At 41.6% G+C, this 17,608-nt stretch overlaps 1 protein-coding gene across 4 annotated transcripts in view; it reads left to right on the forward strand.

Moving 5' to 3' along the window:
- Window positions 1–17,608, forward strand: part of LOC148361192 (bromodomain-containing protein 4-like) — a 34,153-nt gene that overhangs the window by 12,052 nt on the left and 4,493 nt on the right. For 3 of the 4 annotated variants that reach the window (XM_088341913.1, XM_088341912.1, XM_088341910.1), the window contains exons 8-20: window positions 337–708; window positions 3,095–3,223; window positions 3,506–3,730; window positions 3,926–4,140; window positions 6,445–6,545; window positions 7,228–7,485; window positions 7,686–7,784; window positions 7,845–8,264; window positions 9,136–9,723; window positions 12,468–12,565; window positions 12,653–12,767; window positions 13,479–13,612; window positions 15,927–16,117. In XM_088341913.1, coding sequence (XP_088198039.1) covers window positions 337–708; window positions 3,095–3,223; window positions 3,506–3,730; window positions 3,926–4,140; window positions 6,445–6,545; window positions 7,228–7,485; window positions 7,686–7,784; window positions 7,845–8,264; window positions 9,136–9,723; window positions 12,468–12,565; window positions 12,653–12,767; window positions 13,479–13,612; window positions 15,927–16,117 — 2,945 coding nt within the window. The remainder of the gene's footprint in view (window positions 1–336; window positions 709–3,094; window positions 3,224–3,505; window positions 3,731–3,925; window positions 4,141–6,444; window positions 6,546–7,227; window positions 7,486–7,685; window positions 7,785–7,844; window positions 8,265–9,135; window positions 9,724–12,467; window positions 12,566–12,652; window positions 12,768–13,478; window positions 13,613–15,926; window positions 16,118–17,608) is intronic. The other variant, XM_088341911.1, reaches the window with a different exon arrangement.

Below are 17,608 nucleotides of genomic sequence, written 5' to 3' on the forward strand. Positions count from 1 at the left end.
GGGTTTGGTCCCCTTTGCATACAATGTTTTGTGATTTAGGTCAGTGACACTTAGCGACTGACTAATCATCGCATACCGTAAATAGTTAAAGAGCTCAACGGTTATGTATGAATAAACACGGTAGTTCATACTGAAGACTCAATTGTCTGTGCTTTATGTATAAAAAAAAAAGACGAAAGACTGTTTTTAAGGGGGGGTGCGCCTACATTGCCGAAAAATAAAGTATAATAAAGAGAAAATTAATGTTTGGACCAGCTTCGTATGACGTTTCTTATCAACCTGGTGAGATGATGTAATTGTCTTTACATCCCTTAACCTCTTTTGATGACTCAACAGCAAAGGAAGAGCCAGAAGAGGAAAGCAGACACCACGACCCCCACTGCCAACGACCAGCTCAGCGAATCCTCTCCCGTCTCAGCAGAACCTCGAACGCGTCGTGAGAGCAGTCGGCCGTCGAAGCAGCCAAAGCGCGACTCGTTACAGCCTGATTCCCAGCACAATGTGGTTGGCGGCTTGGAGACTGAAGGCATGTTGACACCCAAACGTCAAGATCAAATGCATTCCTGCTCCCTCCTTGTCAAAGAGATGTTGTCAAAAAAGCACTTCGCATACGCGTGGCCATTCCATCTACCTGTTGATGCGAAAGCTCTTGGCCTTCACGACTACCATGATATCATCAAGCATCCAATGGACCTCAGCACCATCAAGGTAATCGCTAATGGCCTTTGATGATTAGTTTTCCTTTTTTTTTTTTTTTTTTTTTTGCAAATTCTTGTTGTTTCTTGTGTCAAGTCCGCTGCAGATTATGTGGTCTCACACATCAATCAATTACTCATTAGTTTTTTTTTTGTCAATTTGTTATGTGCGAATATTATTTATACATGTTCCTCCGTGCTTGCGTGGGTTTGCTCCGGGCACTCCGGTTTCCTCCCACATTCCAAAAACATGCCTATCAGGTTAATTGAACGGTTCAAATTGTCCCTCGATGTGAATGAGCGAGTGAGTTGTCTGTCTCTGTGTGCCCTGCGACTGGCTGCCAACCAGTTTAGGGTGTCCCCTGCCCCCTGCCCGAAGATAGCTGGGATGGGCTCCAACACCCCTTCTACCCTACTGAGGATAAACGGTGCAGATAATGAATGGATGGATTATTTATACAGGATTGCAGTAAAAAAGTAAAATCATCTTAACATGTACATACTTTTGGCTTCGTTATACATATATAGTAGTAAGAAACTTAACTTATTCAGTGTTCATTTTACCTCTGAAAAGTGATGGGTCCCGGGGACTCGCATGCTCAAAAATCTATAGGTCCCAACAAAGATCTATGGGACGGAATTTCCATGGCTATATTGTGGTTTTCATTGTCGTTGTGCTGATCCAACGTGCTTTTCTGAAAGTTCGTATTGCGAAATGATTTATGCAATACAGTTTTTTTGTCACGCTGGGTGCACGCATCACAGAACATGTAGCCTCCATTATCATCCTCCTCATAGCGTAACCAGGAATAATAATTGAGTCCATTTTGGCAGAAAATTCCTTTTCTTGCTAGGAATATTCTTTTGTTTATCTTTCGTCGAATCGTTCGCATCAAAACACGTCTTTTCCTTGCCTTCGCAGTCTTCTGAAGAATTTCTCCGCTGTTTTTTCGTGCCAGAATTATTGCCGTTGTTACCACTTTCTGTATTATGATTCGACTTATTACCGACACTGAAGAAATTACCAATTTTTTTGTTGATTTTCACCTAATAGCAACTGTTTTTACGGAGGCATACTTCTCTTTGACGTCATCTCGAAGTCTCGTTTGCCGAGATCGGCGCGAGACCAAAACAACAATGGCGGATCTGCCTGACGAAAAGTTTGGAGTGCGGTAAATCTTTGTTAAAAAAAAAAGTAACCGGGTAATAATGACAATTTGGTGTCAAAAAAGTTGTGTCCCGAGTGCGCACGTTGATTTGACACAATGCGTCCCCAGCAAAAAAGATGCGTCTAGTACTCAGGGACGCGGGCAAACGAGAACAGTGCTTATTGTCTCGCTCTTAAGACATTTGTTTGCAGCCTGTGCAAATAGCAGTCAATCTCAATGAGTGCAATTTGAGCTGTCAATAGAAAATAAGTGTCCAAGCACAGTCCCACACAAATGAGTGTCTCAAAAAAAGAAAACATTCAATAAAAGATGCATAACTCACTGTTATCACAAAAGTTAGAAGGCTTTAAAATCACAGTAATGTGCACATCCTGAGCCATCCTCAAATACAGACGCTGCCCTACTCACAAATGGAGGTTCCGGACGATCGTTCGGAAGTTGAATTGTAAGTTGCTTCAGTGCTATATTTTGTATGTTTAAGGTTAATATAAGTATGTTTCCTGCTTGTATAAGTAACCGGTATTGTTTTGTACTAAAAAGTAAACATTTCATGAAATAATATGCTCTATAAAAATAAAGTTAACTTACTTTTGGAAGTTAAGCTCCTCTGTGTTAGAGAGTGGCCTGGAAAAAAGCCATCCAACTATTTTCAAATGGCAAAGTTCTTAGCGCGCTGGAGATGGTATAGACATAGTATAGAAAGTATAGAATGTTTACACACAAACTAGGAAGAGGAAGTGGATATTTTTTCTTCTCACAGCGCCACATTCTTGGAATTTTTCAACAAGTAATTGAATATTCTAGTGTGGCTCCAAGTGACCATTTATCAGGTATTTTTTATTTTGCTGTTGGTCTGATAACTGACATATTCTGCTATTGTTGGTCCAAATACCATTAATTGCCACTTGCTGCATACGAATTAAACTGAAAGCTGTTATTCAATGTCCCTCTTTATAGTATTTTAACGGCTGATGAACATCAAAAATATTTTGTTGCGAGCTTGGTGTCCTTTCAGATTAATACATTTTTGGCGCAAATTACAAAATGTCAGTTCCCACTTTAAGTTGTTCCGTGGTATTTATTTATTCAAATTTACAGGAGCTAAAAACACTTTCTTTAGCTTGAAGAATTAAAGACATGGGATGTTTTTCATAATCCACTTTAACCGTTCTGCATATGCATTCTACATGTAAAAGCTAAAATCCATTTAATAATCTTTGCATCTTCCAGAAAAAGCTGGACAACCTGCAGTACAGAGACCCCCAAGAGTTTGCAGCAGATGTCCGATTGATGTTCTCCAACTGTTACAAGTATAATCCACCAGGCCATGATGTGGTTGCCATGGCTCGGAAACTGCAGGTAGGTTGTTTTTTTTTATGTCCTCGCCATCTGCACCCTGAAAAGATGATGTTGAGTTGAGTTGTCATGCAGTAATCAGGAAACAGATAACCATAACGAAACATTGTTTTCACCTTTTATGAAAACATCGTATCCTCATGTGTCCTTTGAACTAAAACATTTGAACTCGATTGATGGTGGTCATAAGTCCCCCTTGTTTTTTTACTCATTTATGATCAGACCTGTCCACAATTTACTAAGGAGCCTATATAAACACACACTTCATCTTGCACTTCGTCATAGGACGTTTTCGAGATGCGTTTTGCCAAGTTGCCCGATGAACCAGAGGAGGCTGCCCCGGTTCCCACGCCTTCATTGGTTCCCCATCCCACACCGTCCACTCGACAACCGGCGCCACCTCCCCCTGTTGTTTCAGAAGAAAGCAGTTCCAGTGTGTCCGAATCGGAGTCATCAGCGGGAGACACTGACCAAGAGCGGCAGCAGCGATTGGCTGTCTTACAGGAACAGGTTAGAACAGGAGTGGCCAACTCAAAAATAAGTTTATGTATTATTCCTGTATTTCAGGAATTCCTTTACATACTACAAGAGTGTGCCCTGTTCCACTAGTTAGATTGCTTGGTCCAATAAATAAATTTTTGGGAGGGTTTTTTAGGCTTTTGGTTTAGTCTGTTTGCTGACCACAATCTTTTGTGTCGTCTTCAGCTGAAAGCTGTACATGAGCAACTGGCCGCGCTGTCTCAGCCGCAGATCTGCAAGCCCAAGAAGAAAGAGAGGGAAAAGAAGGAGAAAAAAAAGGAAAAGCACAAGAAGAAAATGGGGGTGGAGGAACCCGCTGAACCTGCCCTGCTTCAGATTTCCAAGAAGAGTAAAAGCGGCAAAGAGACACTCGTTCCCCTAAAAGAGCGGAAGAAGCCTGGGTTGGTAGTTTTTACAACTTTACCAATAAACCGTTTTTGGAACATTGTAAAATGTTACTTAAAACAGTCAGACATTTGATTAACAGACTAGAAATGGCATTGTTGATATACGTGGAATACCGTATTTTCCGCACTATAGGGCGCACCGGGTTATAGGGCGCACGCCCAAAAAATAGTTTTTGGTCCTATATCTTCCATAGATAAGGCGCACCGGATTATAAGGCGCTACAATGGGAACGTGGACAAAACATTCAGATGATTCAGTCCAACTGATTAGCCCCTTAACATTCCCAAAGCTTGCAAAGAGGCAAATACGTGTCGTAGACACGTGCGGATGCGGTGTCCGTACGATGTCACTTAAATGTGTCATTTCAAATATCATTCGGAAGGTTAAAGTCTTGGGATCCAAGAAATGCCAAACATTTCTTAGTTTCTATTTTCTTTTTCGCTCGCAACTTTACTGTGCATATGACAATAAACACTCGGAATTGAGTTAAATTCACTCAACTCATCACAGCAACATCAAGATCGTTCTAAAACAAGATACCGGGAAAATATAACGCCGCATAACTTACCTAAGTTCTCACGTTCAATAATGAGACGCAATCATGGTCTTTTTACAACTGTGAGTGAAGTAAATCCAGGAGAGTAAAATATGTACAAATACAGACTAATGAAACATGTTTCTTCGGTTGTTACTTTAGCAAGCTTGCTAAGCTTGCTACGCCATTGCTAAACTCGGCCAACTGAAGGGTTTGTTTTGGTCATCTAGCGAATCCGAGGCTCCGAATAACTTCAGCCAATAGCGATCGATTTAACTGATGATTGTCACATCTTTTTCGGCCAATTGCAGGGTTTGTTTCGGCCCTTTAGCCTATCCGAGGCTCCGAATAACTTTAGCCAAAAGTGATCGATTCAAATGATGATTGACACATTGGTTAGCGAATGAAACGCCGGTAAATAAATCCCAGCATACACCGCGGACTACTTGGCGTTCGGGGGAAAATCTAGTCGGCGGCTGCAAGTTAGTTGCAAGACTGTGAAATAATTTTGTTCCATAAATAAGGCGCACTCTATTATAAGGCGCATGGTCAGCTTTTGAAAAAAATTAAGACTTTTAGGTGCGCCTTATAGTGCGAAAAATACGGTACTTGTACAAAATTTGTTTTCGTTGGTTTAAATTCTGTGCATTTAGGTTACAATTTACTATTGACTGACACATTTTGGTCACAATTTATTCTAGTTAGTGCTATTAAAATTTGTGCTAGTTAAAGCTCTCAAATTAGTATGCCATTAAAACATTTGCCATTTATCAATACTTACTTATAAAGTACCCTTCTCTCTTTATATCAGAGTTCGTACGGGTGCTTGAAACCCTTGAAAATGCTTAAACTTTAGTGTTGTGTTTTCAAGGTAAGGAAAATGCTTGAATTTTGGGTGAGGTGCTGGAGCAGATAGATAGATAGATAGATAGATAGATAGATACTTTATTCATCCCCGTAGGGAAATTCACACTTCCAGCAGTCTACCCTGTTGTTTATTAACAGATGAACATGATGCCCTAGGGGTGCTTGTAGCGAAGTGGATGACGTCACGCCAGTCCAAAAATTCGACATCCCTGCGGCAGATGGAAAACTTTTCTTTGTGAAAATCCAGGGATACACCACCTCGTGTTAGCAAGTCCGCCTCCTCTCCAATTCTCCCCGGTTTTCGTGTCTCTGTTTAGCGGCGTTGAAGCCGGATTGCTCCGGGTAGCTCCGGGTGGCTACACGTTAGCGTCCGGAATGCTAAACGTGAGCCACGTTTCCGCAAAACACAGCAACTGCGCTCCCTGTGCGCTTCGATGTTTTCCACCAGCACTCGATGATCTTATTTGGTCGTGAGTTCGCATTTACCATGATTACGGATGGTACCGAAGACTTATAACGCCGCTAGCCGCTTCGCTAGCTCCGGCTTTTCCTCCACGATAGGCCCCTTCATCACGCCGGCACGAGAAATCTTCAGGGCAAGGAGTTGAAATTCCTTGAATAAACGCATTTCTTGTGCGTTAAAACCCATGTCCATGGGATAGAAGTAATCCATAGTGTAGTTGTCAAAACGGGAAGAAAAAACACCGAAGATAGGAGCAGACAATAAAACAACAGGGCAGCTGCTGGAAAAGGCAGCCGCTCGTGGCAGCGCCGCTTTGAAAAGCAAGCAATCACTGTCCTGACGTAATGTGACATTCCTATATGACATGCCTATTAACAACTTTAATTGATAATTAAGCATTTTCTGATCATCGGATGCATTTATGAATTGCAGTAAGAAAGATGGTGTCAAAAACAGTCGTCCCTCTGTGGCCCCCCAGCCTGGGCCCACCCCTCTCGTCCCTTCAGCCTCCCTTGAAGCGGAAGATGACATGGGTATGCACGTTGGCTCATAATTGTCCATACATGCTTTGTTTTGTTTTTAATTCTAAAAAGGCAGATAAATAAACACATCCCCATTTTTAACTTATTTATTAATTATTATTATTTTACAAAATGAGAACATGTTAGGCACTTAAATCATTGTACGAAGCACTTTAAAAAGTTATGTTTACGTTTTTGTTTTGTTTTTCCATTAAACCTTATAGTGTGGTTGCTTGGGGAATAAATAACCGTTTTTAGGTTTAACAACAATGCTAATTGTTTCATACAATTACAATATTAATGTTAGGTTTATCACTTCTGGATTTTAACACAATAAAAGAGCAATTGAAACCAACCATATTTTGAATCGGTTACTCACCACCTCTAAATTGTGAAGACTGAAGTTCTAGAACTCTGATCATAACTACTGACTACTTAAACATCCTGCCGTGTAAAAGGCTCTTTTTGGTAATCTTAATCACTTACACTTTAAATAAATTTTAAACAAAAATGTTATCGAATTATTTTAGGAAAGTGTAAATAGCTAAAAATTTGGATGCAATAAAAAAAAAAAAATGTTGCAAACATTTCGTGTGGGTCTCTACATTGCTCCGTCGCTACGAACCACTACACAGGAAGTATGAATGGGCCCTAAGTCATTGGGTTAGTATAAACATGCATCTGCCCTCACCAGACTTGTTTGCAAGTACGGCAGCTGTCGGAGGCAAGCCCATGTCGTACGAAGAGAAGCGCCAGCTCAGCCTTGACATCAACAAGTTGCCTGGTGACAAGCTGGGTCGTGTCGTGCACATTATCCAGACTCGAGAGCCCTCTATGAAGAACTCCAACCCGGACGAGATTGAGATTGACTTTGAGACGCTGAAGCCCTCCACGCTCCGCGAGCTGGAGAAATACGTATCAACCTGCCTCAAGAGGAAGAAAAAGTCATCAGGTATGACTTAATAAGGAGGTTAAGTGAGATTGTTTTGCATTTGCCGATTTTAACTTAACTATATTACTGTGGATAGTTTAATGTTCTTAAACAACACTATAAAATGATAATAGCTTTGAAAAGCTGTGTGAAGCCAAACTGTTTCTCAGATTATTGTTAATTGATAACGTTGTTTTAAAATCCCCTTTGTGTCGCTGTAGAAAAGCCGTCGGAAATGACAAACATTACAAAGTTGAAGAGGGGATCTTCATCATCTGGCACAAGTGGCGACTCCTCGGATAGCGAAGACTCTGAAAATGGTAACTAAATAAATACAAAACTTAAAAAAAATAATTGAAACCGACGGTGGGTCTGTATAGCAGGGCTGGTTCCCAAGCAGCAGAAGAATCTCTCCAACAAAGATACCAAAAGGACACAGCAGCCCATTAACAGCGTCACCAACCCCAGCGCGCCACATCCTCAAGTGGTCCAGTCAAAACTCCCATATATTGCTCCCCCCTCCATCCCTGTGTCAGTTCCCGTCCCAGTCTCCATTCCCGCTCCCGTCCCCGTAGCTGTACCTGCTCTGGAATCCTCCCAGATGTTAAGCACAGCGTTTGACCCCTTGGCCCACTTCATGAACCCTCGCCTAACGCAGGCCAACACTGAGCCTGGCCCAGTCATCACAGCTGCCTGTCCCCCGCTTACATCTGGTCTCCTCAATGTTTCCACACCTGTTGGCCCCCCACCTACTGAGACGCACCCCTTCCTGAACGAGCATCCTGTCACACCCTCGCCAGGTCAGTGCCATTTTTCAAATAGGTTTATGGCTGTTGGGAAAATACTGGTAAAATTGCAACTCATACATGGGAAGCTTATGGGGGGCCCCCACGGTTAAATTTGTCCCGCCAGAATCTCATAAACTTAAATCATCAGAAAATAAACTATTTTTAAATATATACAAATGCAAAGTTCATCTAACAACTTTTAAATTGTTCAGTATCGAAATGATCGCAAATGCCATGGTTTGTATTTGTGCTATGTATTTCAGTCAGTAGGAATTTTGGCCAGTCGTCCCCTCTCTCCATGCTAAAGTGCGCACTCTGTGTTTGTCCCGCCCCACCTGCACTGAGAATAGATGGCTGGTTAAAATTTAACATTGAGCGTTTCGTTTTTCCCACGTTAAAGAATTTTCAACTATCGGCGACCAGAAAAAAAGGTTTAGCTCAGAAGGTTTAGTTCTGCGCAGAAAACCTGCCCCCAGTGCCGAGATGCAAACATTTTGTGGGACACAGACCCTAACGGTACCTCCTATTTTGCGCAGTACAATAAGCTGTAAACCATCGAAAAAGAACCGGCATCCTGTCATGGCAGCAATCACTAAAGCAGCGATACTTTTATTTAATACAGTAATTTACCAAATCACCGGTATCAGTATTACATTTAATTAAATTTAAAACTCTGAAAGGTTTGCCTAAACCTCAGCCCAAAAAGTTCTTCTGGGAAGCATGACCCTTGGCCCCCTTAAACTTCCCACCCACCAGGGTCTCACAAAATTCTATGGGGAACACTGATGTGGAGTCACGTGAGGAATGTTTGTTTGGACTGGCACCACCCTTTCTACACTTCAACCTTAATTTATATATTTTGTATTCCATTTCTTTGTTTCAGCAATTCATAGCGCCCTTCCTCAGCAGCCTTCACGCCCCAGCAGCCACGCTGCACCACTTCCTCCCAAGAACACTCAGCCACCTCCTTCCTCGCTCCTTTCGCTGCCTACGCCCACATCTCAGCTTCAGAGTTCACTTCCTCTGCCACAGCCTGCCCCTCGGCCCCGCGTACCTTCACCGCCATCACACGGTATCTTGGGAACACTATCCTCTCAGCCACCTCAGGCCCTGCTGGAGGATGACGACGAGCCGACACTCATCAGAGCAGAAACTCCGCCCCTTAGCCAGGTGCAAAACTTCCTGCAGTCTCTCCAACCGCGGACGTCCGGACAAATTCAACCACTTCACTCACCTGCGCAAGGCGCCGCTCAACTTGGGTCCTCAATGCAAGCCGCACTGACGAGCATGTCCTCGGCAATGCATCGACACGGCACGTCCCAAAGCCACATGCAACCATCATACCCTCACGCAATGCAACCGCAGAAGGGTTCAAGCCTCCAGCAAAAGCTACAACATTTGCAGCAGCAGCAGCAGCAGCAACAACAGCAACAGCCATCGCCACGCATCAAAGCTGAACAATTCTCTACTGGTAAGACAGCAAATAATCACCTTTTTAACTTTTAATTCATCCTCATTCAGGTGGAAACTGGGAGGAAACTTAAAGTTTTTAGGAAAAGCAGTTTGATGAAGGGGTTAATTTTAATAGTGTTTAAATTACCGCGTTGTCCGCACTATAAGGTCCACCAATATATAATGTGTACCCCCCAAAAATAGTGATGGGATATTTATTCTATAATAACGTGCACCTGGGACTAAAAGACACATAGAATTAAGTCTACTTTAAGGGATAGAGTTGCACAAAAAAACTAAAAAGGTCCGTATTTGCCCATTGATTGATCACTAGGAATATATCACTGATCAAAATTGCATACACTTGCATAACATTGGATGCAATTGAAATTGAACACAGATTGCGGGGTACCACAAGGGATATAGAGGACACATGGAAAGGCATTGGGTCTTATCTCCTTATCACATCTTTTTTGGTGACAGTACCAGATATGTTAGACAGAATGTTGATTTATTATTGGGCCAGGCCGGGAAAATATCAGACATTAAGCCAGTATGCTGTACACCCATTTCGCAAAGTCTTTACAAAGTGTTCAAAAAGCATTGTTGGAAGTAATTTGTTTGTTCTGAACCAAAAGAAGAGAACGCCATTGTAGGAAGCAATGGTAATTCTTTCATCCTGAAATATGTGAACGCATAGCAGCACATATTCAAAACTATTGTCTCTTACAATGATTAATTTAAGCCGAGAAAAAGTGAGACATTTTCTCCACTGGGCAGCACGGCGGCGCAGTGGTTAGCGCGTGTGCAGGCACAGTTCTAAGGTCTTGGGAACCTCCTGTGTGGGTTCAAATCCAGCAACGGACTTCCTGTGCGGAGTTTGTATGTTCTCCCCGTGCTTACGTGGGTTTCCTCCGGGCACTCCGGTTTCCTCCGGGCACTCCGGTTTCCTCCCACATTCCAAAGACATGCATCTCAGGTGGATTGGCCAGTCCAAATTGTCCCTAGGTGTGAATGAGCGAGCGAGTTGTCTGTCCCTGTGTGCCCTGCGATTGGCTGGCAACCAGTTTGGGGTGTCCCCTGCTCACTGCCCGATGGTTGCTGGGATGGGCTCCAGCACCCCCGCGACCCTACTGAGGATAAGCGGTGCAGCTAATGGGATGAGATTTTCTCCACTCTAACATATCTGGTACTGTGACTGAAAGTAGTGTGATAATAAAAAAATACCTAATGCCTTTTCAAATGTCGTTTGTATCTCTACTGCAGGGTACTGCATAAGAGCAAAAATGCTGTTTGTTTTTTTAGAGAGCCATACCATATATTGTAAGACAAAATTTAGCAAAACTGCTCTCCAGACAAAATCAAATTTTCAGCACATTGTTTCAATGCGAAAATAATATGTCTCGATGCTTTTTTGTGTGTTTTTGGAAAAGCATTTAAAATAACATGGGTTTAGGTCCGGACATTCTACCATGACTAACTTGATAGCTCATTTGAATAATATTACCAGTATGTTTTTTGTTCACAATATGGCTGGTCATGTTGTTTACTTAGACTTTTGCAAGGCTTTTGATAAAGTGTCTCATGACAAGCTTTTACAAAAACTGAAATGCTATGGTATTAGTGGAAAACTGCTTGAATGAATAACTGCATATTTGTCAAATCGTAAACGATGCATAAAAATTGATGATGTTCTTTCAGCGTGGTCGGAAGTTTGTAGTGGGGTACCACAGGGCTCAGTACTAGGACCATTATTATTTCTGTTTTTTTGTGAACGACCTACCTGAGGCCATTCAAAGTAGTGACATCTCAATTTTTGCCGATGATGCTAAACTGTCGGCTTTCTTACCAAAAACCCAGGTTGCAGGAACAATTGATTCTCTCCAAAATGACATTAAATCAGTTTTTCTTTGGTCCGAACAGTGGCAACTGCAACTGTCATCTCATAAATGCTTACCACAGTCGTTTTTTCATGGTTCTGTTCCGCTGTATAACATTAATGATCATGATTTGCATGTTGTTACTGAACATAAGGATCTGGGTGTCACTCTTACTTCAAACCTAAAGTTTATCACGCATATCGCCAAAATTACCAACAAAGCCAATAACATAGCATGAAACATTTACAGACACTTTTACAACAAGAACCCAGCATTCTTAGTTCGAATGTTTTGCGTTTATGTTAGACCCGGGTTAGAATATAATAGCCTTGTGTGGAACCCTTACTTACTCAAGGACATTAACCTACTGGAAGGAGTTCAACATCGGTATACGAAGCGGATACCTGGGATGCACAACTTGTCATATCGGGAAAGACTGAACTTGGACTTTTTGGAGCTCCGCAGAATTCGATTTGATTTAATTTTTGTGTTCAAAGTACTGCATGGAATGGTCGATGTGCCTTTTGATCAATTTTTTGAGTTCTGTCGTGTTGATGGTTTACATGGTCACAGATATAAGTTACGGGTGCCTAGACCTACCAGCAACTTGCATGGAAACTTTATTTCTTTCAGGATACCAAAAATTTGGATTTTTTTTGCCTGACCGGGTTATTAGTGCAAATACAGTGCAAACCTTTAAGCAAAGGTTGGCAGAAATAGATTTGTCAAATTTTCTTAGGGGAGGGGGCGCAAGGTGACCATATTTGGCCATGCTCACTCTCAGCATTAGGTTTTTTTGTGTCATGTTTTGATTAATGTATCCAACAATACCTTCAATAAACATTTCATTTTAACTTTCCTAACTTAACTGATGCTCTCACAGGTTGCCTGCGTGAAAGTCCATCACCTCTCATGATGCACTGCCCCTTGATTCCTCAGTTCCACGCTGGGCAACAGTCACCTCCACCAATCAAGAAAAACGTCAGTCTTAAAAACTACAAAGATGCTGAGTTTGTGCGAATTATTTATGAAATAGTCCTAGATTTCCATCTATGTGTTTCTTTTTAGGATCAGAGGTCAAACTCTCTAAAAGAGGAGAAACTGTCCCACTCACCGGTACTGACACCTCCCCCATTCAGCCCCTCCATGCGTCATGATGCACAGAAACATGACAAGAAACACAGTAAGTTTAGACTTTCAGTGTTAAATCATACAATACAATGTATAGTAGTTTTAATTTATTCAGTAGTATTCTCATGTCTCAAATTGGAGTTCTTTGTGGCAGCCATTTTTTACCAATTTGACAGCTTTTTTGAAGGTAGATAGAAAATAATGTACTTTAGATACAGAATTATAGAACCCACCAAATGAAAGTTCAAACCTTATTTCTCCAGGTAAAAGGTAGGCCCCTATATTTTACCACTTTTGAGTGAGTCGTAGATGAGCAATGTTTGTTTCCAAAGAGAAAATATATTTGCATCAATTGTGGCAGTTTAGCATTTGAACAGAGTAGTGTGCACACAGTTTTGTTTTTTACTATTTTCAGTTTTTACTGCATGTGATTGGCTGGATGATTTCTATTTAACAAAGTTACTCTAGGCAAGAGTACACAACCCTAGGTTCCATGCCAATAGCTGTGCAAGCCAACTGCTCAGTTCATTTTTAAATACAGGGCTTAGTTGAGTTTCTTTTACCGGTCATTGCCCAACTGTCAGTAGGAAAGACACACAATGGCCAACTGCACTACTTATGTCATGATTAGGTCATAGTGAAAGGCCAGTTGGTGGGTTGCAAGATACTTGGTAATTTGCAGTTAAGCAATGCCAATAAAATGCCAGTAAAATGACAAAGGCTAGATTTTAGGTTAGATAAATGTATGTTTTGCTTTCCCTAGGGTTAGATGAGAAACCATCCGATGGTTCTCGTCTCAGTTCCCGCCACCAAGACCCTGTTGTGCAAGCAGGTCCTCAGCAGGACACCAAACTCAAGCAAGAGCCCAAAACGCCTACAGCATCTAAGAGGACACCGGTATGTTATCATCAAAAAGGATACACCTTTTCTCATCCATAATTTAAGCCTGTTGCTCTTAAAATTATTTTCAAGCCACCGCCAGAATACCCAAAAAAATAGATAATGTACATAAATCTGAAATGTTTAGTTAAAACAAGGCAGTAGTTTACCTTTGAAATGGTATTATACTTAAATAATTCACACCACTGCTTTCAATAACTAAGCGATTCTTGAGAAATATCTGGAATCAAACAGCATTGTCGAGGATTCCACTTAATTGAGGTTGTTGAGGCCTTGGTTTGTTAAAAAAGCGCTCCAAAGCCACTTGTACATTATAGAGCACACCTGATTATAAGCTGTGTTGAATAACATACGCTACCTCAACCCCTTTACGTTCTGGCGGTCAGCCGCCGGGCTGTAGGACTTTTGATTTAAAAAAAATATGTTTCCGTACAATGTAATTGAACTTTGTCATGTCACATATCATTTGAAAGCATAAACGCTTGGGACCCAAGATATAGATAGATAGATAGATAGATAGATACTTTATTCATCCCCGTAGGGAAATTCACACTTCCAGCAGTCTACCCCGTTGTCTATTAACAGATTAACATGATGCCCTAGGGGTGCTTGTAGCGGAGTGGATGACGTCACGCCAGTCCAAAAGTTCGACATCCCTGCGGCAGATGGAAAACTTTTCTTTGTGAAAATCCAGGGATACACCACCTCGTGTTAGCAAGTCCGCCTCCTCTCCGATTCCCCCCGGCTTTCGTGTCTCTGTTTAGCGGCGTTGAAGCCGGATAGCTCCGGGTAGCTCCGGGTGGCTACACGTTAGCGTCCAGAATGCTAAACGTGAGCCACGTTTCCGCAAAACACAGCAACTGCGCTCCCTGTGCGCTTCGATGTTTTCCACCAGCACTCGATGATTTTATTTGGTCGTGAGTTCGCATTTACCATGATTACGGATGGTACCGAAGACTTATAACGCCGCTAGCCGCTTCGCTAGCTCCGGCTCTTCTTCCACGATAGGCCCCTTCATCACGCCGGCACGAGAATTCTTCAGGGCAAGGAGTTGAAATTCCTTGAATACACGCATTTTTTGTGCGCTTAAACCCATGTCCCATAGGATAGAAGTAATCCATAGTGTAGTTGTCAAAACGGGAAGAAAAAACACTGAAGATAGGAGCAGACAATAAAACAATAGGGCAGCTGCTGGAAAAGGCAGCCGCTCGTGGCAGCGCCGCTTTGAACTATAGCGGGGAATAGAAGCCTATATGACGACCATCTCAAGTTATATTTATCAGAGAAACATCAAGATCAGTCTGAAACAAGATTACCGTAAACTATAAAGCCGTCGTCTTCAACTCTGACTGTCCGTGAAAATGGCTTTGTTACATCAAGGACAATCCATAGAATATATATAATATATATACACATACATACATACATACAGCCAGTTCAGGGTGTCCCCTGCCCACTGCCCGAAGATAGCTGGGATGGGCTCCAGCACCCCCACGACCCTACTGAGGATAAGCGGTTAAGATTATGGATGGATGGATGGATAAATGTATATATTTAAATATTTACCTTACAACTTTTTAAGGACATCTCAAACTACGCACCCCAACCTTAAATCTTGCATTAAGTTGAGTTAATTGTGTGGAAAATGGTAATAAACACAAGAAAACATTGTTACAATGAAAAAAAAAAACATTTACACACTGCAGATTCATATATAAATACCCCATTTGAAACCAATCAGTAGAGATGTAAATCCTAATGAACTAATAATAAACCTGTGTCCATTTATAAGGAAATGCATAAAGGCAAATAAAATAAAATCAATTAAACGTGTTTTATTCCTGTAAACCAAGAACCGGCTCATTAGCAGCAATAAAACATTAAAAAAATAGATATATATCCTCTGCAATTTGAAGTACCAGTTAATTCAGTGATCAACTACCAAGTCTGTCACAACAGAATTTAACAATTCTCAACGGATTGAAATCAATTCGCTATAATGAAGCCCGCCAGAAAAAACACGACATAGCGGATTTTCACTTTTTGTGGGTAGTTCTGGTCCCATTTAAACGCGAAAACCGAGGGATCTCTGTAATGCGTAGTTTTAACACTTATCGATTTTGATTATTTTGCATACCACGAGTGAAACCCTTAGTTTTCTGTGTTTGAACTGGATTTTTAGTCAGCCACAGCTGTGTTGTTTTAGCCTGAATGTTTGATGATATAATTTTTACCATACATTACTTGAGAAAGGCATATTGCTCACTTGGTGTATTCGTATTTCATGACTATTTTTTTGCTTGTGTATCAGGATGTGAAGTTAAAGAATATGGGCTCTTGGGCCAGTCTGGCCCAGAGGTCGCAATCCACACCAGCGTCAGCTGTCCGCTCATCCAGCGACAGTTTTGAGCAGTTTCGACGGGTGGCCAGGGAAAAGGAAGAGCGGGAGAGACAACTGAAGGCTCAAGCGCAACAGGCCAGGAGGGGGCAGGAGAAAATGCGGTAGGTCACAAAAAAAGTTGTCAACTTTTGGGAACTAATGCACAGAAAACAATCTCATATCTCTTACCCCCTTAACGTTACTTTTGAGAAGCAAATACCTCTCTGTATGATGTCACTCGTCAATACCAACTCTTGGGATTCAAGATATGCTGACCCTTTCAAAATGTACTAATTACAGAAACATCCCAGTCAGTCTGAAGCAAGATACCCGAAAACTGTAAATCCAGCAAAGCTCAAAATGTCCTCTTGCAGCCATCACATTAGATGATAGTGCAACTATAGCCTCCTTAGATTGCGAGAGTCTAGTGAATCCAACCATGTTTACTTCAAAACACACGATAATGCCGACAGATTAAAAGAATTGGCTGTAAAGCATTCTGCACGTTCCTTTTTGTTAGCTGTCTGTTTAGCCGCATAATTACCGTTTACAAATAAACAGTAAAATTATTTTCTATTGACTGTTAGCCTCTGATTTTTTTATTAACATGTTTTTCGGCCAATTGCAGGCATTGTTTTACGGTCTACAGCCCGCATTAGCCTTATATGGGCCTGTATTGCAATTTTTTTTAATCTAATGGTGCTAGTATTTTAAATTGTGTCTATTGTTTAGTACAATTCACAGTTATCTGATTCTCTTTAAAGCAAGTAAATTTGTGGACGTCCTTGCTATGAGAAGTCATTCAATCATTCGCATGCGTCATGATTAGCATTTTTTCCGGCCAGCTCTGTGTTAGCATTGGGGGCTACCCAGATCTTTCCTGTTTTGTTTGCTCCCTGTCGGCTGCCCACCGTGTATTTGTCCGGCTAACATAGCGTTAGCCCCAGTCATTTTGTGTCTCTTGATTTATTCCCGGCCAGCTTCACGTTTATTACTGTAGTCTTTGCCGCTTTTTGTTGTTGGTTCTCGGTCAGCCAGGCTGCTAACAAAATTGTCTTGATTGGCTAACCTGCTGTTAGTGTCGGTTTTGCTCGTTCATTGGTTTGTTTATTTCTGGCCGGCTTTACGTTTATCGCCGTTGCAGATTTTCGTTATCGAACCCTGGTTAGCCTGGCTGCTTACTGCGTTATTTTTGGTTGGCTAGCCTCGCGTTTTTCCACCGACGCTGGCGGCTCTTCATGTATATTTTTTTCTAGTCAGTCCCTTCTTGGGTAGTTGCATTCTCCACAAAACTTGCCTTAAAACACTTGTAACCTTTTTGACGAGTCAACATGTAAAACAATATGGTTGGTGACTGGCTTGCTACTGTGCTGGTGTTCCTCAGATGACATCAAAGCTCAGGATGACAAAGACAAGACATGCCGTCTTCAAAATGCATGACCCCGAAAATAGTTGGAATATTGTGTCCTGTGGAATATGTATATATATTTTTGTTCTCTCAGAATTTGCATGTTAAAGACTTTGGGATTACCTAATGCCCCCCAAAAAATTATGCTGAATTTCATGTTAGTATTTCTAGAACTTTGGGAACTCATTGTAATTGTGAGTCTGGT

The sequence above is a fragment of the Urocampus carinirostris genome, chromosome 8 (genome assembly GCF_059441175.1).
Source record: "Urocampus carinirostris isolate Australia breed hairy pipefish chromosome 8, RoL_Ucar_1.0, whole genome shotgun sequence".
Taxonomy (NCBI): Eukaryota; Metazoa; Chordata; class Actinopteri; order Syngnathiformes; family Syngnathidae; genus Urocampus; species Urocampus carinirostris.